Source organism: Siphateles boraxobius, unplaced genomic scaffold, assembly GCF_051911475.1.
Source record: "Siphateles boraxobius isolate OS27281-9 unplaced genomic scaffold, OSU_SipBor_1 41, whole genome shotgun sequence".
Taxonomy (NCBI): Eukaryota; Metazoa; Chordata; class Actinopteri; order Cypriniformes; family Leuciscidae; genus Siphateles; species Siphateles boraxobius.
The window spans coordinates 10,268,749-10,288,916 of NW_027509042.1; the positions used below are offsets into that span (position 1 = coordinate 10,268,749).

Here is a 20,168-nt window from a genome sequence, read left to right on the forward strand (position 1 = left end):
AGTATGAGTTCAGGGAAAATTTTGTAATAAATAAATAAATAACAGTTGGCTTCTAGTCTTTACTGCCTTTAAAAGTCTTTACATCCCCACAAGAACAAAAAAGTAATTTTGCATGTAAAAGCATGGTACATTGCAGAGTTTCAAAAGCAAACTTAAAAATAAAAAAAAGGAAATTAATTTTTTATAATATAGAGTATAAAAGTTTAATATTGTTTACTATTAAGAAGTATTTAATTAAATCAAATACAAGTTCTGGATTTGCTTAATCAAAAACTTGATAACACAAATAAAAAATGAATGTATAAATAGCCTTTTGCATCTAAGGTAACTGTTAAGAAGCTGCATTAAAGCACAAATGCTTACACATAGATTGTGTGGTCTCTTTAAGAGCATGATGGGGTGAAATGTGACCTTAGCTCTCATGTACTGAGAACCTTTCCCCAGATTCCATGAGAGAAATACAAACACATAAGCATTGGAAAGTAAAGTGACAATTTAACAAAAACTTCTACACAAGCTGTAATATTAAGTTGTGTTCAATGATCAAGAAAACTTGTTGAATATTTTTCCCTTCAGTAGTTTGACAAATCATGGTCTATTTTTATCACTGTTGCTTAGTGGGAATGGCCATGGAAGGTTGAGTACAGAGCATGCTCACTCTCCCAGTGTTTACTGTCAGACGCAAGCGTGTTTGTGTCGAGTGTGGGTTATGGACGAATTGTTGCCTGAAGGCAGACACCACAGGAAGCCAGAGATCTGGTATGATTCATTGATGCATGTGCTAATATAATGCGATAGACTTCGCTTGTTGCCAATACTGTGACTGATACAACAATAACTGTCTTTTTGTTGACATGTCGGAGCATTGACCCATTTAGCACTGACCCTTAGAGCAAGATAAAATTATTGGTGCATTAAAATTAACTTTCTTTAAAGTTCTGTGGATTACTGAGGGTGCCCTAGCATATCGCAGCAAGTTGTCATTTAGCTGCATTTGCTAAAAAATATATTTTTTATCTCTTCAGATGCATGTTCCTTGACATTCTTTTAAGGACCTCCGGGATGTATTTAGGCTAAGGCTAACACTTCTTCAAGGTAAGCTATCAAGACAAAAAACAAACAAAACTAAATGGATCTGAGAGCCAAGCATGGTTTGACGCTGTTGGAACAGCTAAACCGAATGCGGGATGCTGAGAAGCTAACAGACGTGGTTCTAATCGCTGAGGGTGTTAGCTTCCCATGCCACCGTGCAGTGCTTTCTGCCTTCAGTCCATACTTCCGCGTAATGTTCACCTGTGGTCTGCGCGAGTGTACCAGCCGTCAAGTGGTGTTAAGAGACATGCCGGCACAAAGCCTGGCCCTTTTGCTAGAATACATGTACAGCTCCAATCTTCCACTCACTGCAGCCAATGTGCAGGGCATCTCTGTTGCTGCTTTTCTTCTACAAATGGATGATGTGTTCAGTCGTTGTCAGATCTACATGACTGACAAAATGGATGCTTCTAATTGCCTGGGAATCTATTATTATGCCCGGGATCTAGGGGCAGAGGACTTGGCCGACCAGGCTCAGCGCTATCTGCGGCAGCACTTCACTGAAGTATGCCTTGGGGAAGAGGTGCTGGAGTTGGAGGCTCACCAGTTAGTGGTGTTATTGGGCTCAGATGACCTTAATATTTCACGGGAAGAGAGCATTTTGGATGTGGTGATGCGCTGGGTGAAGTACAGTCCTGGGAGTGTAGGGTCAGTGGAAGAGAACCGGGCCAGGCACCTCCCAGAACTCTTAAAGAAGGTACGTCTTCCACTGGTGGGTGTGGATTACTTGAAGGGGACAATGAAAAGGAACACAGCACTGCTAGCTGATGCCGAATGTCTTCAGATAATGGAAGAGGCTATTGAAACTGCAAGCTTGGATTCAGATGCTCCACCCCGCCGACTGAAGCTGCGCTACGGTATGGAGACCACAGACCTCCTGCTCTGCATTGGTAATGATGGCGGAGGGATACGCTCACGTTATGGAAGCTACACCGAGCGCAGCTTTTGTTATGCTCCCAACACCGGGCGGACTCTTTTTATCACCTCCCCACGATACGGTGATGCGCTTGGATATGTCTATGCTGGAGTGGTAACTGAGAGGAATGAAATTGTTGTAGCAGGAGAGCTCGGAGCCAGAAGGATGGCGAGGCAGAAAGACAGAAACGTCGAGATTTTCATGTGAGGCTTCTGCAGGAGAAAATTACAGTAATACTCCCATGTTTTCAACATCAAATATACTGTATAAAGCAAAACCTTATATTAATGTGTTTATTAGAGCACCTAAAATGTAAATTTAAATGAGAGAAAATATTTCACATTATTACAGACAGTAAAACATACAGTTCAAAAATCTAATATTTGCTGTGTTTTTCAGGTACAACAAGGAAGCCCAAGGATCCTGGAAACACTTGAGCTCAGCAGAGTATCGTGACTCTTATGCATTGAGCTCTTTGGGAGACAACCTGTATCTGATTGGAGGTCAGATGAAGCTGAAGAACCAGTACCTCATCACCAACAGTGTTGAGCGCTGGTCTTTACAGGGTGGGCCATGGCGAAGTGGTGCCCCTCTGCCCCTGCCCCTTGCCTATCACAGTGTAGTTCGGATGAAGGGTTGCCTTTATGTGCTTGGGGGACGGACTCCACAGGTAATATACCAAAATAGTGGAAATTTGTCATCTTTATATTGCAGAAGTAGTGCATAAAAATGGAGGCTGAATGGTGAAAACACAATAAATCACTATAATTTGGAAAATAAAAACAAGTGGGGGAGCACAGTAACTGTGTATTTATTGCCTTCTCTCTTTCCCTCTAATGCACCTGTTCTGCCATGTCTCATGAATGGCAGTCATACCGCACAGATGACGAGCCTGACCGTATGAGTAATCGCCTGCTTGAATATGACCCCGAGAACAACAAGTGGAGTGAACTTGGCCCTATGAAATATTCAAAATACCGTTGCAGCGCAGTCACAGTCAATGGGGAAATCTATGTACTGGGTGAGAATGTCAACAGGATGAGTGCAATATGACAACTTATTTTATTAAAAAGTAAAGCTAGGCATCACCCATGCAATTACAAAGATTATACTGTACTGTAAAATGAGTTTCAGTGTCTCCTTCTGCAGGTGGTATTGGGTGTGAAGGTGTGGATCGGGGCCAGTCACGTCACTGCCTTAATGTAGTAGAGATCTACAACCCTGATGGCGATTTCTGGAGGGATGGTCCTCCTTTACCATGGTCTCTCCTATCACTTCGCAGCAATGCATCAAATGCTGGTGTTGTTGATGGAAAACTTTATGTCTGTGGATACTACAAAGGAGCAGGTAAATGTTTAAATATACTGTAATATCAGTATCAGTCCACTTAGGCATTTTCACATAGCTGAGTTAAGGCTGCTCTGTGCCTGCTTAAAATTCTGTGTAAAGGTGCAATACAGCGTAAAAAACAGACTAAATTATGCCTGCTCTGACCCACCTCAGCCCCTAGTATAACAATATGCAGTTAAAATTGTTGTGTAAATGCATTTATGCTACCTCTGAGCACCATTAAACCTAATTGCCACTACAGAGGCACTTTTGTGCCACCTATGCAGTGTAAATTTGGGATTAGTTTAGCCTTGAACAGTTAAATCCATGTAATACTATGTGGCCATTCAAAATAGACAACATTGTAAGTACTCCACTCTTTCCCAAGATCGTCATGAGACCATCACTAAAGACATCCTGCAGTTGGATCCCTGGGAAAATGTATGGACTGTGGTGGCAAGGCAGGCTCTGATGCACGACAGTTACGATGTATGTTTGGTGGCAAATCTGAACCCTCGTGGACTCATACCCCCTCCTGCTGACTTGGTAGAGGAATGACAACAATCTCTCCAAAAATGATTTCTCATGAAAAATTGTGCAATTTATATTATTCACATGACAGAATTCCTCTTCTGTCATGTGAATAATATAAATTGCATAATTGTTATCCCCCTGTCAGAAAACTGTAGGTATAGGGAGTAGGGCTTTCATAAATAGATATCAATTTTTACTTCAAACTATTTTAATTTATAATTCTGCAAGTGCTTTAGTGATTTTGTTGTTGTCAACATTTTAGGATTTTAGATATTACCAATAGTTGAGGTATAGTATGTATTAAGATATGTGTCAAATGATATGATGAAAAACTCACATAATTTACAGTTTTATGTGTAAAACTAGCATAGTACACTAGCATAGTAAAAATGTATAGCATAGAGTTGCACAATACAGTATATGTACCGTAAATATAAGCAGTTGATGCAATTTACTAAACATATATTAATCTGTCAAACTTAACAACAGCTAAATCTGTCATGTTTCAACTTCAAACAAAATTGAATATATTTTTTAAACTATATTTTACCTGTTAATGTTACACAGAGATTCTCTAAAATATTTGCAAGGCAAAACAAATTATTCACAAACTTCTGGAATATGATTTGGAAAAAAGGAATATGAAATGTCTGAATTACAGAATGTGCTTGAATTTTATTGCTTTAGAGTCATATGGTACAAATAAAATAGAACAATACTTTTAGAGGCAGTAAAGTCTGCCAAACTGTCTTTGAGTTTTTATAATATCCATATGTGCCAATGTTCAAAAAATAAACAAGGAACAGCAACAGAAAAGGAACAGATAATGTCTATTGTCTATAGCAAGTAAAGTGTTAGAGGACAAGGTTCACATGTTCACAGGCAATTTCAAGTTCTTAGTAAAAAAAACAAAAAAACTGAACATAGAAGATACTCTAAATAATTTCTCAAATGTTATCAGCATACAGTATGGAAGTATTCTGCATTTTATTCTGAGTCATTAGTAATGTCAAAGAGCTGCCACAGGCCACCTTCTCCTACTATAACGGTAGGGTTAGGTTCAGGCACCACATTTTCCCACTCAGCCATCTTGTACTCCAACCTCATTTGGGAACTGTCTGTATCTTCAGTCCACAAACTGAAGGGGTTTAGTGGTTGCTCAGCTACACACCGACTGACTGGTGCTACAGTGGCTTGCTGCTGTAGTTTTAAGTGATTCTCTGCAAGAGATTTGTTGGTCACTTTCCAGTTGTCACAAAGAGAAGACAAAGGTACTCTGTCTTTTTGTTCACACTGAAGGTCTTCATTCTGCAGGCTGTCATTTGAAAACTTCATTGCTCCTTTTTTTCTCACCGGTTGTCTTTGTGGGAGAACCAAGGCTCTCTTTTTCCCCCTATAATTCAGGGCTTTTTGGCGCCTCCTAGGTACTTTCAGTGATGACATTACATCAGTGCCCAATCTGTTCAATGGTTTTTCAGGCACCAGGTGTCTATCTACATACGGTTCTTCTTGGTCCTCTATGGATGCAGTGGATTGAGCATCCACAAGTGGGCTTGAAGGTCTGGCCTCAACTAACTCTGTGCACCATAATCTCTGTGAAGCATCAGGGAAAACATCCTCTGTGACTGCTGTCTGCTGTCTTTTTATAGGCAGAGCATTTCTGTTCTGTGTCTTCTGTGTGGTAAGTAGACACTGGTTCTGTTCTACTGCTTCTCCTGAATAAATGACAGGCCTGTTGCACATCATCTTGCTCTCTTGGTATTTTTCAGTTGACATGATACAGAACCTCTCTAACAGACCAGGTGATGTCTGGACCTCACTGTCAATCATTCTGGCAGAGCTAGGTCCTGCTATTGGCTTGTGAGTAGAAATCAAAGTGCTAAGCTGAGACAGAATATTTCCCAGCATGCCCTGCTCCTTGCTCTGCTCTACTTTTAGATGTTCCAGATCACGATGGAGGTTAAGCATGTTTGAGCTCAACTCTTTTGCAGCCAGACTGCTCTATTTTAATAGAAAATAAATGTGGCTTTATTAGCATTGCCAATGAAGAGTATATTAATAATTAGTTTTACATCAATTGTCTAGGACAGGTTATATGTGTAGTCCTTACCTTGGCTTCCCTGTCTGCCATTTCTATTTGCGTTTGGCTCTGCAGAGTCTCAAATTGACATGTTATACCCTCTTTCACACTGTTCAAATAACCTTCAACTGTAATGGACAACATAATGTCATATGTTATAAATAAATAACATCTACTACATTTAATATATTAAAAAAATATAAATATGCTATTTTAAGCTACACTATGTAACTTTTGGCCCTCTAGTGGTTAAAAAACAAAACTGCATGCATTTTGTGGAATTACATTGTTTTGTTTTTTGTGCTTTAGCTCTGCATGACGGATGAATATGATTCTTTCTCATACCTAAAAAAAGATAGAGAATATCCTACTGCTCATAAAACATTCACTACTAGGTTTAATAGTTATAACCAGTTTGGATGAAAATGATCCCAAGCGGACTAGCTGAGGACAGTAGCTATATCTATTAATAAACTCTGTCACAAGCTCTGTCGCATTCACTTTTTGCCAGTAAACTTTGCTCTTTTAGGCATTTTTTTTAAACAGGTGATTTTTGGGAAGCTTTGCGATTGAGCGTGCTGCACATCAAACTTTCTCGCTCAGTGTGAACTTGTGACAACTGCCACTCCCATACATGCTCATGGCCGCATTAACAATAGGGCTAGGCGGGGCTAAAGCCCCGGGAAGCGAGCAAGGAGAGGGCCTGTGATTGGCTGTGGAGCAGATTGACTACTACTAGCCATCTGATTGCCAAAGCCTTACCACGCCCCCCAGAAAATTAGCCCTGTTATTTAGTGGCGCTTTGCCGTATATTCCATGTATTATCATGGAATCATTATCATTAATGTTATAGTGACCGTTCGCAAAGACCCGCCTTTTTTAGTTACTGCGTGACAAGCCAGGCGGCTCTCACGAGTCACGCAAATCATGTTCTCACTCACACAGTGAAAAATACATTGCGGGGCAAAAACTAACGTTACACTGAGTGACTACGCGCCGACATACAAGAGAGCTCAGAGCAGCTTACTATTGATATGAAACAAAGTCTCAACTCTCAAATATTGTCATCTAAGTAATTTAAACAATACCGTTTTTCAAGTTCAAGTCCACCGACGTTAATCGACTGACAGCTTTGTTGTCGGACAAAATTGGGCATTCGGCGTTATGATTGGTCAGGTCGCCTGTCAATCAAACCCCCGTGGGCAGCAGGGCATGGTGAATTGAAACGTCACGTTTTAATTTGATATACCAGTCAAATACATTTATTCTATATTTAACTTGTGAACGACCGACCTGCTGCTACACGTAGGCCTATCAGATGATGGCTGCCTGCGCCTTATTAGAATATACGCATCAACCAATCAATCGCCTCCCCTCTTCACTTCATTCTAGACTATTCTTAAAATTGTCACGCATTATCTTCGTCTTCGATAGCATAGCTAAAAATGTCATCTTAAAAAAAAACATGTTTGAGTGGGGCTCAAAAAATGATTTTTTTAAAAAGCTGAACAGCAGAGGAAACATGAGCTGCTCAGTAAAATCCCCAAGTTATCTGGTTATTTTACTAATATAAAAAATATATTATTATTGCCATAAATATTATATTACATAATATATGGCTAATATAATGCTGATGATCACAGAGAAGTTGTGGAACAGCAAGTGGGCCGGGCACATGTTGGAGCAGATAAAGACACAGCGTCATCATCGACCCCACCAATTTTCGATAAGTTTGATTATTAACTTGATGGATGTAATATATTGCTTTTTGTGTTTGATCAAACTCTATATTCGCCTAAAGGGCTGGCGATAATATATCTGGTAGAAATATGTCAATTTTGAAGCGCCATCATGATGCAAATTTATAATTTAAACGCGATTTTAAGCATTGTGGTTTAGAAACAAATTATTTTGAACTGCTCAGGCACAGTAAGCAGTGGGAGAGAATTAATTTTGTAAATGCTAGTTTTGAGACCATGGTTAAACTTCAGACGGTTTTTGCCCGGCACACATGAGTTCAGACCCTGCGGTCTTAAAGTGACAGAAGCTGCTAATAAAGCTGCTGTCGCCATTTGTGTCAATAATGTTAATCGAACATCAGAAGGAAAGTAATTTACTGCCCTTGACTGAATCACTTTTGTAAAATAAATAAGAATGAATGTTGAATTTATAGTGAAAACTATGTATTTGATTACTTTATACAATATATGTGGGGTTTCTCTCTGTAGTTGGTGACCTAACAGTAACTGCAGTAACTCATAGCCCCGAGGCCCACTGAGCTCTTAATGCAGCCCTGTACATGCCTCAAAGTAGCCGGAGCAATTTACTCAAAATTTTACAGATATGAAGAGAAACACAAGGGCGACGCGCACATGCACTAAAAGCCTGTCTAACAGCGCCTGGTTACTGGACTAAGTTATCTTTCGAGTCTTATTTCGCTAATACTCTCAAATACACACAAGGTTTACATAAGGAAAGTTGGTTATGTCTAAACTGAAAGCAAACCGAGAAAACTGAGAGAAATCTGCTTGTCAAATGCGCGTGTATATTAGACGCGTCGCGTAAAGGTCTTAAAGAGACCGTAGCCCCAATAATAAACATGCAGCCGCTTGTCCTTAAAGGGATAGTTGACCCCAAAATAAAAATTCTGTCATTATTTATTCACTGTAATGTTGTTCCAAACCTGTATTAATTTATTTCTTGTGCTGAACACAAAAGAAGATATTTTGAAGAATCTGGGGGTACATCTACTGTTTAGTTACCCACATTCTTCCAAATAACTTCAACAGAAGAAAGAAACTTATTCAGGTTTAAAACTACTTGAGAGAGTAAATGATGACAATTAAAAAATTTGGGAGAACTATCTATTTAATGTTAATAAAACAAAAAAATTTCCTGCTTTTTTGTCCTTAGCCAATCACATGCCTGAAAAATATTTCCAGCGAAAACCATCCCAACAGGTCTAAAATATAAACACTTATAATAGGCTTACCATAGTGAATCAGGGTAAGACAAAAACATGTTTTGGAAGTAGGATTCATGATAAATTTCTGTTAATTTTGAACAAAACAAAAAAAGTTACATAGTGTACCTTTAAACCTCATATAAAAATTATCTTTAATGGTAGTGTAGTGTTATTTGTGGAAAGCTGTGGTCGTCAGCATGGGCTAACTGTTAAGAACCATCTGCAAACATTTGTAAGAATATACAAAACTTACAAACAAGAACGTACTTGTTTTTGAAAAATTATCCATTCTCTCCACTAAAACTTTTCTGGTACTGTCATTACTTCCATCAATGCAATTTAATAAAGTCTCTCTGGTCTAAAAGGGAAGAGGTAGGTCAAAGTCAAGTAATGTTGAAACCGTGAATATGTGCAGTGAAAATATTCTAAAAGTGTTAAACATGTACCTTTGCCTTAAGTACAATACTCACATTTTCCAGAGTTTCCTGCAATTGTAGAATTCCATTAGTGAGAATTTCCCTAAAAAGTGAAAAAGTTATATAACAATCTGTCAGGACAGAACCAAAGCTATAAGAAAAATTGCAATAGAGAACTTTAAATCAGACATCAGTACAGTTAGATTTTATTATTATACAGTTATATATAGAATATATTATACAGTTAGATAGTTTATTATTATTATTATTATTATTGAGCAGGAATCAAGGATAGACAAATTACCTTTCATATTTTTCTTTGGATTTTCGTTTCTCCTCTTCAAATCTGTCCAACATGCCAACAGATTTGCCACCAGAGAAGTTTAGGATTTTGCCATCACCGCCAAACAAAAACGGCTTAGAACTATAACTGCTGGACACCATCATTTCCTTCATCTGTAGAAGATTTAGACAATTTGGAATTATGAAACTTAAAATATTTTATAGACAACAACTTCACAACAACCTGTCACAATAATTGTCATTGATGAAAGGTTTGTGGACCAAAAAATAAAACAATCAAGAATATGTTCATCATATTACACAAGATAAAACATGGCATGTTGTACAGTACAAACAAACACAGTTTATGCCCGAGATATTTACCTCCTGTGATGTATGCTGAGAACCTCTGCTCTGTCCACTCATGTCCTGAGTGAACCCTTGTGAATTGTCAGGCCACATTTGAGAGCCCAACAGAAACTGAGAGTCAGTCAGGCTGGAGTAGTCACTGGTTGGACCCTTACCGGGTTTTATCCCACTATAACAAACATAATTCTGAATAAACATCAATATAAAAACGATATTATAATGTCCCCTTTCAAGGTAAAAGTTTGGGAAAGTGTAAATGACAGTAACGTAAAAGTTAACGTCAGCTGACAAATCCTTTGGTTAGTAGCTGCTAGCTGCTACATAATTTAAGTATCAGACATACCCAGAAGTTGCAGGGATGTTCAACATCTCCTTAATATTCCAGACATTGGGCTTCATATCCAGACTTTCAAGATCTAAAAATGTGTTTAAAAATATTCTAGAATTTATCAGTGTCATAATAAATGACTGTTTACACGGGAGCCGTACGGCTGCCGTCATCAAAGCTGTGTGTTTTCATTATAAATTAGCGAGAAAGCAACTGTTTATTTTAGTTCATTTTAAGGTGACTTACCAGTAAATGACTTTGATATGCAGTAATGATTCTGAGGCAACATAAATAAACGTTGTTGCTGACCGTTACGGTTTAATTAAGCTGTTTGTAGTACGTGACATTTACAACAGGGCATTTTTCCCGGGCTACAGAATTCAAACAGTTCATGCAGCCAACAGTACACTACACCTTCACCCCCTTTAATCATAGCCTGGCTGATTGCGATCGCTAGATGGCACTATTTAAATACTTATAATGTGAGTGGCAATACATTTCTACTTACAATATGTTTAAATAATATATAGAATTAATATTCCCCATTATCATTATTTGAACATTTGTGTATTGTTATATTGTAAGTGGAAATATATTGAGGTTAATGTCATTTTAGTATATAGGCATTTTGCAAACAGTTCAGTTATTTAAAAAAAAATACAATTTGCACAATTTACAGTTGTACTCCTGTTTATTACAGTGCTTGTAATGATATCATGCCATCTAAAACTGCTGGTTGTAACGTTATGCCTGCTGCGACATTTAAAAACATGCGGTGCGGTGAAGTAGTGTGGAACTTTTACCGATCAAACCCTATGATCAAACCCCACTAGGGTTAACAATTATTTGCTAAAAATTCGTAATGTGGTTCACCATAAACCACATTTTAATGAGCTATAAAAAAACTCTATCTTAGCCACCAAAACTACGAATGCTCGTATCGTGTCTCCATTATAAAAGCTAAACATCTTAGAAAATGCAAAGCAACTCTGATATTTCATTTCACATATGTTCTTATTAATAATTTAATCATTCAAATACACGGTCGGAGACCGCAGAAAATAAACAACAGAACAGTAAAACATCTAATATCACAACAGCATTGACTAATCTGTTTCGCTTAATGTTTAGTTAATAAATGTTATTCGCATCACAACATTAACATAATTAGTAATAAAAAATATAATAATGGTGGTCTAATAAAAGAAGAAATAATAATGGCAAAGCTATAACCTATGGCTATAACAGCACTGTGCAAGACTTGTATTTTGGCAGTGCAGTTTAATAATCAGGAAGTAAACTGCCGTTGTCAACAGATTTCTGACATATTAAAACTTGCGTTTCACAGGTAAGTTCACGTGCTTATTATCACAGAAATCTGTTTTATGTCGTCGGAAAACGAAACAGTCTTTGCTTCTGTTTTATTCGTAGAGTGTTTTGTATAATGGAATACCAACTATCCACACAGCAAGCTAACTTACAGTAATTAGCCAGCTGTTCAGTAAATAGACTGTTGAAGAACTTGTTTGGTGGGGTAGCTTGTGTGTCATACTGTCTTCATAACTGCTGCTAAAATGACATTCTTTAGAGAATATACAACCACCGACCGAAAACGACATTTGAGTGTAGAATTAGACGTCTCCTGATATGAGTTGACGTCCTCAGAAAACGTGATGGCTCAATCTTGAAGTTGACACGACCCTGCATTTATTAAATATACAAAAAAGAATGGGCTTCAGATCCATTTTGACTCCATCTAACCCACAGAAGTAATCTCATCATGAATACAGTCTACTACATCATCAGTGCTGCTCTTTTTGTGTTAGAAATTCCAGAGACCATGTATCTCTTGTCTTTTCTCTTTAGGAATCTTTGGAATAATTTCACACTACTCTCAGTATGTGAGAGCATAACTACTGGAATGCCAGTAACCAATGTATTCACATGTTCTAAAACTGAAATTAAGCCCAATTTCATTCTTGATCTGTATTTTGGTTTTGCATGTGTTTCAGGCTCTGCTAGAAAACTCCAATGACTGTTGTGAAAGAATAAAGAGAATGAATGAAACCTGTGCAAATATTTCACTCTGTAATCCTGGTATGTTTCAAATGTAATTTTTCAAATTGTGAATAATTTTTAAATAACACTAATACAGAGATGCAAATGAATGTGCCTTGTAAATACAACCTGAGCAAATTTTCTATGCATACTTTGTGTGAAATTAGTTCTGTGGAATTTTATGTTATCGATAGGCTATAGTGACATTTTAGTACTATTGATAGTGCATTTGGATCCTCCTCTAGGGCTCCTTCAAGTTCAGGAGAACAGTACAATCTTTTGTGTGTCCTGTGACTCAGCAGAACAGGGGAATTCAACTTCATTTAACAATAGTAAGTGCCATGCCATAGACATTAAACAGCAGCTACATAGTCTAGAAGATTGCTTAATGTGGATTTTTCTTCATGCATCATGCTTCATTGAAATGTTAAAGCTACAATTTGGGAATCATTTGACTGAAGGAGTTATTTGTTTACCTACTGTTTTTTGAACTCTTAGATGTGCCATTTATTTATTATATTATTGTTTATCTTTTTATTTACTTCATTGTTGTTTTCTACTCTCCCTTTAGCAAGGACTAGTCACTTTCCAGGAACATTAATTAAAATGATTGGTAAGTTACCATTATTTAATAATAATTATGTGAACAGTTCACAAAAAAATTTGCTTCAAAACCTAATTCATTATGTATATTGATACTGATTTGGAAGGAGTCCTGCACAGGACATGCAGACAAAAATCTGAATATCGTGGACACTAATTAAGAATTAATTTTCTCCCATTCCCTCATTTTAACTAAATTATTCGCACAATATAATTAGTTCCCTCGTTTTAGTAAATCGTGTGCACATTATAATAATTTGTTCCCTTGATTTAGTAAATCATGGCCACGTTGCACTAATTTGATTTGATTTAACTAAATCAAGGGAACAAATTATTATGTCGTGCACACTATTTACTTAAAAGGAGAGAACGAATTAGTAAAATATGCTGACATATTTGATTTTTTAATTTTTTCCCGCCTGTCATATGCAGGGCTCCGTAGTACGGCACTATAATTTCACCCTTTGCATTATAATGGCAGGTGGTCCGGGTGTAGCGGCTTCTGTCCTTCTAGGAACTCTACTGATCAGCCTGGGCCTCATCCTCTCGGTTGCATCTTTCTTTTACCTTAAGCGTTCCAACCGCCTCCCTGGAGTCTTCTACAGGCGCAATAAGGGTAAAACAAAAAAGAAAGTCTTAAAGGTCATAAATGTGTAAATGCCTTTTTAATGCTTTTTTTGACATACAGTAGGACCAGTTTTGTTAGTGACTGCTTCTTTAAGTTTGGATTTAGGTTTATAGATTGGTTGACTTTGTTTACCTAACTGTGTTGAATATTTTATTTATTTATTATTATTAATAGTATTAGTATTATTGGTAGTGTTTTGGGGTTTCATTTATTCAAGATAATTTTTCAAGGTTTGTAAATTGTGTAATTTTCCTTTATCAGCTTTTATATTCCAACCAAGTGAGACGGTAAGATAATCTACATAAAATCCATTTGTTTTTGTCAAAAAAAAAACGTTGTCATCAAAGACAAACACTGCTTTGTCTTTTTAAATACTACTGTACCGAATTACTAACTTGTTCATATTTTCTTCCAAGGCTGTCATGATTCCTGAAGCTACATCTTCAGGTATTAGAAGTTGTCACTACTTAATCTGTATTTTGAATTATCAAAGTTCTAAAGAGTTGAATTATCTATTGAATTATCCTAGTTCCAACTGTGCTAAATAGTTTATTAATTGAATAGTTTATTAATTGAAAGAAACTGAAGTAAAAGCAGAATGAATGTGACTTTTTTTTTTTTTTTTTTTGTCTGCAGTTCGCAAGCCAAGATATGTCAGGAGGGAGAGACCTTCAGCAAAATCAGCATCCAACAGTGCTACTGTGGCAACAGGGGCAGTAACCAAGGTATACAATGTGTGACCAGCCTCCAAGGGCCATCTGTAAGCCCCCTTTCAAAACGTGAACCTGTCCTATAGCACTGTTTCCTTATAGGATTGTTGACTTTTTTTGTGAAACTTTCCTTAAAGTTATATAGGCTACATGAGGCATCCAGTATCTTGATGTTGGCTTTTATCTTGGAAAACTTTTTTTAGATCATCTTTTCATTGATCCAGATATTTATTTCTATTTATATATTTTTCACACAATATGTTTTCTTTCTTTCTTTCTTTTTTTTTAAAGATCAGGTGTTGCACTACTAGAGTATTTTTGATTGTTAAGCTATAATTCAGTCAGTCAAGTTGTTTTCTCAATGAATTTTGTACTTATTATATTTATTATCTGTATGTTTCTGTGATATTGTACTTTTGAATCTTGTGACATTGTAACTAGGCTCCAAAACTAGACTTCTGCATTTAGTCATACTTGCACACAACCAACTCCTCAAACCTTATAAATAAATAGACATTAGCATATTTACCATTTGGTTAAAACAATTTTAGTATTTGGCTCCTGTACAATCAAATATAATATTTTCTATTAATCCTGTACAGTGTCAACAGCACTTGATTGATGCCATATACTGTATATTTGCTGGAAATATCCGGTATGAGCATTGAAATTACTTTAGGCTTGGGTTTCTGTGTTAACAGCATATTCATGTTATACTAACAAGTGTGCTTGAAATGTCCAACTGCTAACAATAGCACATTCCTTACTATATTCAACATAAAATATTCTGGCTTGCACCAAAGAAGTTTGAGTTATAACGATACATTCAAATTTGCTAGGCCTTAAAGTTGCAAACTTGCTGTTAACACAATATATAATCAAAATTGTTGTGAAAAACTGTTGCCAAACAAGGAGTTAACAAAAACATTGAGTTCCCTTTTTTTCCACTGTAAAAGGTAAAGTGCCGTTGAGTGAATGTGCTAATGGATGAAGTTACCATTTTTGATTTTGTACATTTTATACAAAATTAGAATGTAAAAGTATGAAAGAGCTCCTAGATTATCTGCTAAATTTTTCTTGTTTTTTGGTTGAAAAAACAAAAATGCTTGATAATTTTGTAGTGTCATAAAGAGAGTGATGCACTGGTATTTGTATGAAAGGGCTGGAGAAGTCAGTTACTTTTTTTGCTTTACTTTGAAAATGTATATTGGAAGTAGTGGCCTTTTAGTAAGCCATATCATCCCCTATGCCTATATATTTATGATTTTCTGTGTTGTTGTTTTTTTTTATTTGTAATAATGGTTCTGTTTATTTAAAGGATTATGTTTGATTTTTTTCTACATCTTTTCTACTTCATTTCAGGAAGGGGTATTTGAACTTGTTTTGTGAAATTTAAAATCTTCAGTATGCTGGATCAAGCAAAAGTAAGGAATGTTTACTTGATGTAAAGTTAAATTATGTGCTTTCATGGGGATACATCAGTGATACTGATTCTAGAATATAACCACTTAAATTCAACGTATTTCTCATGTCATTTTATTGGCTGTTGTGCAGCAACTGGAAAGCATGTCAGTATATTTTGTATATTAATTATGGTTCGATTGATGCTGTTGATTAACTTTTTTTGTATGTTGATGTCCTAATGGAGTATTGATCACAAACTGAAAAATCAGTTTGAGTGTTTACAGAAATAAAAGATATTTTGATTTGAGGAAAAAAGTCATTTATTTATTTACTTTATATCATCTGAGCAGAATATAATTCAATAGTTCTTGCAAAGAGCCACTGTGCACAAAATAAACAATCCAGGTGGCGGATGGTGTTAATCATCAAAGAGTCATTTGCTGTATAAATTCTGGGAAGATGTAGAGTAAAGTTTGGGAGTGGTGGTCATAAATCTCTTTTTTAAGAATTTGAATTGCTGGCCAATACTATCATTGTGTTATCTGTAGAGTCTTTATTATAATGGTAGAATATTAGGTTGGACTTGTTTCAAAAGTAATTCAGCATAATCAAATCTAACTACTATTGTGATCGGAAAACCACTCATCTGAATGTGACCATGTAGTCAACGGTTTACATTTGCCTTGGGTAAACAGTACAGGAGACCTTGATCCCATTTATCTATAATATTATAAGCACTTCCTTATAAGAATACTAGATCAAAACAGAGCAGGTACCACGTCACTGTCTTTCCATTAGCTCAATCCACTAAGTTATGTTTGTCATGCCTCACTATTTGATACAATTGCAAATATCCACATTTCAACGGGATTATTTAAAGCATTCAACCTAACAATAGCTGGCACACATGTAAAATATACACAACAGTAACTGTACACACACCCTCAGCAAGACTTGTGAAAAAACGTGACTTTTGTTGCACATGTAAACGTTTCCTAGTTATTTTTCCTCATACTGATTATCTCCAAGAGAGACAGGGAGGTAATATATTTGATCATTCAACAGTTATGTGACTTTGAAAACGGTTCAAATTTACAGCCAATTTCTTTATTGTTACGCACATGTGATGTCTTATCAGTTACCATAAGCATTGTTTTTGTTGAACCAGATGATGACAGTAAACTTGCAGAAGTTTTTCAACAGCATCTATATTTATGTTAAAAATTACATTAATACAATTTGTATGTGATAAAATAAAAATATGCAGTTGCAATACCTGTCTAACTTGTCTCTCCAGATAAAACTATTAATATCTTAATAATTTACAACACTTTGAATTAAATAATGTGCTTTAAAACCTTAGTCACTTACTATGCTTTGTCATTCTTACGTTAACTAAGGTATTCAATGACAGTGAGAAACCTAATCCTATCGGAAAACCTGTTCCTACTTCCTTGTCTTTGTCATCCCTCCTGATTTTCCATAATTTGCACAGGTACGTGTATGAGTTGATGTGGGTGTGGGTGTGTGTGTGTGTGTTTGGGGGGGGGTTTACAAGGTAATGATTTGTGGTTTAACTCACTTGAGTCACAGCTCAGAAGTATAATTCAAACGAGGAGGTGAGGCCAGTTGTACCTTACCGGAACACCAAGACAGACAGGTCTAGAGAAAGACAGGCATTGAAAGACTTGTTTTGGTAACTTTTCAGTCAATTTTTTAATCTATCAAGTAGAAGAAAAGAAGAAGAAGAAGAAGAAGAAGAAGAAGAAGAAGAAGAAGAAGAAGAAGAAGAAAGCATCAGCAAGAGAATAATACTTTCTTCCTCCTTTAAGGTAATTTTTTTTCTTTTCTCACTCTGCCCCAACAAACATCAACAAACCCAACAGTTTGGTTTTTGTTGGATCAGTGGTTTAATTTGAACAAGCCTTAGGTGATTTTAGGTTAATGTCATTTTAATTACAAATTAGAGATGTTTATACTTTGTCTAGTATATTAAATGTAAAACAAGTGAGTCATGATGAACATGTATACGTGATGCTGAATAAAGTGTAAAATTATATGCATGATGATTGTACTTGTCTGAAACATGATTCAAAATGCATTTCTTTCATGATTGGTTTTTAGACATTTGCATGGTTTGTCTCAGCATCATCTTTAACATATTCAGCACTGCAGTAATGATGCACATATAGCAACCACATTTACATGTTGTTATTTGCTATGTCAGATAGTTTACCACGCAACCATTTGGGATTATAAAATTCAGAAAGGATTCTGCTCTTTTCCTATGCATTCAAATACATAGCATAGAAAGCAAAATTTTAAGATTATATTTACCAGTTTCCATCTATTTGGATTACACAGTTTTAATATATACTAATAAACTTAATGTTATGCATATTTTCTATCATACCTAAATTAAAGTAAGATTTAGATTTAAGGTAAGATTCCTGCACTCAAACTCATGGCATAGTTTATTATTATATAAATATATTTTAAAATAATTTCATTCATAATTTTCAAAATTCATTTTGGATTGATTGATGATACCTATATAAACCTTGTTATTGTGTATTTAAAACATTTGTTTTATTACTACTATTACAGAAATATGATTGTTTCTGTTTTATTAATGTACGACTGACAACTACGCATCACATTAAGTTTATAATAGATGGAAGATTTATATGCAATTCAAATACATACATTTTTGAATTAAGGCCTAAATAGTTTTGAGTGTATTAAAAAACTTTTAAACAATTTATATTTAATAAATGTTGCCTATAATCACATCAGAAGCTTTTCAGAAAAATCTAGTGTTAAGAAATACCATTTTATCATTTGAAGCAGTGCATTAGCAATCCATTTAGAATTTAATTTCATTGATTACCATGTTTTTAAATCATATTTGGCCATAGTTTACCTCATACATGGATTCACAGTTGTACTTCCTGAGTATTACTCAACTTTTCATTGGTTTAATTCAGGACTGCATCTGTATATTTTAAGCAGTCATTGTGCCAATGAACTACCATTAATAACTATATAAAAATTCATGTTGCATTTCAGATTTTCTTCTGAGCACACAACAGGATGGAGGAACCAGAGGTATCCACAGCAACACGTATGGGTTCAATACGGCACCAACACGAGACAGTGGCCTCTGGTGATGATGAGGACAATGCCTGGGATGTTGGTCCGGAATGTTCAATCTGCTTCTCCGCATACGACAATACTTTCAAGACACCGAAGCTTCTTGAATGTACCCATACCTTCTGTCTGGAATGTCTGGCTCGCTTTGTAGCTATTTCACCGGAGCAGGCAGGCACCCAGATCACCTGCCCCCTTTGTCGGCAGCCAACGTCTGTGCCTGTGCATGGTACTCCAGATCTGGCCACCAGCCAGGAAGTTTTGGGTCAACTTCCAAGCGACCAGCAACAAGTGGAGAAAGTTTTCCTAGATGGAAAGAGGCTGTGCTACTCAAATTCCACGATACCAAACTGTATCTGCATTGACATTGGTGAGCATAAAGCAGAAGAGCCGCCGAGGAGAGAGGAGAGAAGAGAGGGTTGTGGACACAGGTTGCTGCGATTCTTGGGTTTTCATGGGAACTGGAAGAGGCTTGTGGTTTTCATCATAGTGCTCCTCATAGTCTTCTTTGTTATACTGTGGCCCCTCCAGTGCGCTATTATCTCAAACTCAATGTCAGAATGCTTCTTGGAACAACCAGGGATTCCAACTACTCTCGCATCTCCCAGACCTACAGAGGGTTCATAAGACACGCAGGTGCACACAAGAATTTAAAAACAGTTTAAATTTCATGAATTGCAAAAGATATTCAGATGGTGTTGGCTTCAGTCTAAAAACCATGACTGACTGGATGATAGCCCTAGAGGCCGAAACACAAACACAACATTTACAGCTTCATGTCAATAAAACTGCATTGGTTAAAGTTCTACTTTCTTCATTAAACTGAATAGTTGTTGCTTGAAATGTCATTGTCATATCACAGCTTCCTAAATACCACTGTAAATATTTAACATTATTTTCTGTCTTTAAAACAGATGAACAAAATAAACACTGAGGTAAAACATGTTTTGATGATTAACACTTATAGGATCATGATTGCAGTTTTGATTGCTTTGCTGCATGGAACCCTTTAGAAGCTCTTACACATTCTGTACAATAATTTCCTTTTATGTTTTTATATGCTCTTATTTGCAAAATTATTTATTTTTAAAAAATGATTCTAAGCATGTATGTTAACAAGTTACTTTTTTAAATGGCTGTAATTTTCACACACTATACTAGATTTTTTAGTAATCACTTGTAAAATATAAAAAGAGTGAATATTTATTACAAATTAAATATTGCCTATTTGATATACTTCTTTGCCTGTGATATACTTCTCTTTTTTAACTTGAAATATATTTACAGTAGTAAAGTATGACACT

The 20,168-nt window shown here is 36.1% G+C and overlaps 4 protein-coding genes across 8 annotated transcripts; 3 read left to right on the forward strand and 1 right to left on the reverse strand.

Moving 5' to 3' along the window:
* The first annotated feature begins 484 nt into the window (after positions 1-484).
* Positions 485-4,691, forward strand: kbtbd12 (kelch repeat and BTB (POZ) domain containing 12). The gene is made up of 6 exons (XM_077198300.1): positions 485-759; positions 1,026-2,211; positions 2,408-2,678; positions 2,879-3,029; positions 3,158-3,355; positions 3,726-4,691. The coding sequence occupies exons 2-6, from the start codon at positions 1,130-1,132 to the stop codon at positions 3,893-3,895; spliced, it is 1,872 nt and encodes a 623-aa protein (XP_077054415.1). The 5' UTR covers positions 485-759; positions 1,026-1,129; the 3' UTR covers positions 3,896-4,691.
* On the forward strand, positions 4,123-16,029 carry cunh1orf159 (chromosome unknown C1orf159 homolog). 4 transcript variants are annotated; one of them, XM_077198309.1, is made up of 9 exons: positions 4,123-5,552; positions 5,641-5,731; positions 12,324-12,408; positions 12,615-12,701; positions 12,941-12,982; positions 13,454-13,588; positions 13,862-13,887; positions 14,017-14,047; positions 14,237-16,029. In XM_077198309.1, exons 3-9 carry the CDS (start codon positions 12,369-12,371, stop codon positions 14,338-14,340), a joined length of 465 nt encoding a protein of 154 aa, XP_077054424.1. In that variant the 5' UTR covers positions 4,123-5,552; positions 5,641-5,731; positions 12,324-12,368; the 3' UTR covers positions 14,341-16,029. The 4 variants fall into 4 exon arrangements, with proteins under 4 accessions (XP_077054424.1, XP_077054425.1, XP_077054426.1 ...); XM_077198310.1 differs by lacking the exons at positions 4,123-5,552; positions 5,641-5,731 and adding an exon at positions 11,591-11,659; XM_077198311.1 differs by lacking the exons at positions 4,123-5,552; positions 5,641-5,731 and adding an exon at positions 12,066-12,153.
* Positions 4,859-10,736, reverse strand: ccdc36 (coiled-coil domain containing 36). Its single transcript, XM_077198301.1, has 8 exons — positions 10,558-10,736; positions 10,327-10,399; positions 9,999-10,152; positions 9,637-9,788; positions 9,387-9,435; positions 9,184-9,274; positions 5,982-6,079; positions 4,859-5,872 (listed from the first exon to the last, which is right to left on the reverse strand). Exons 1-8 carry the CDS (start codon positions 10,598-10,600, stop codon positions 4,859-4,861), a joined length of 1,674 nt encoding a protein of 557 aa, XP_077054416.1. The 5' UTR covers positions 10,601-10,736.
* Positions 16,030-17,323: 1,294 nt separating the features above from the next.
* On the forward strand, positions 17,324-20,100 carry LOC143706419 (RING finger protein 223). Of its 2 annotated transcripts, none has more exons than XM_077198306.1 (3): positions 17,324-17,442; positions 17,479-17,546; positions 18,784-20,100. In XM_077198306.1, the coding sequence occupies exon 3, from the start codon at positions 18,808-18,810 to the stop codon at positions 19,489-19,491; it is 684 nt and encodes a 227-aa protein (XP_077054421.1). In that variant the 5' UTR covers positions 17,324-17,442; positions 17,479-17,546; positions 18,784-18,807; the 3' UTR covers positions 19,492-20,100. The 2 variants fall into 2 exon arrangements, with proteins under 2 accessions (XP_077054421.1, XP_077054422.1); XM_077198307.1 differs by having other exon boundaries at positions 17,369-17,442; positions 17,482-17,546.
* The last annotated feature ends 68 nt before the right edge of the window (positions 20,101-20,168 follow it).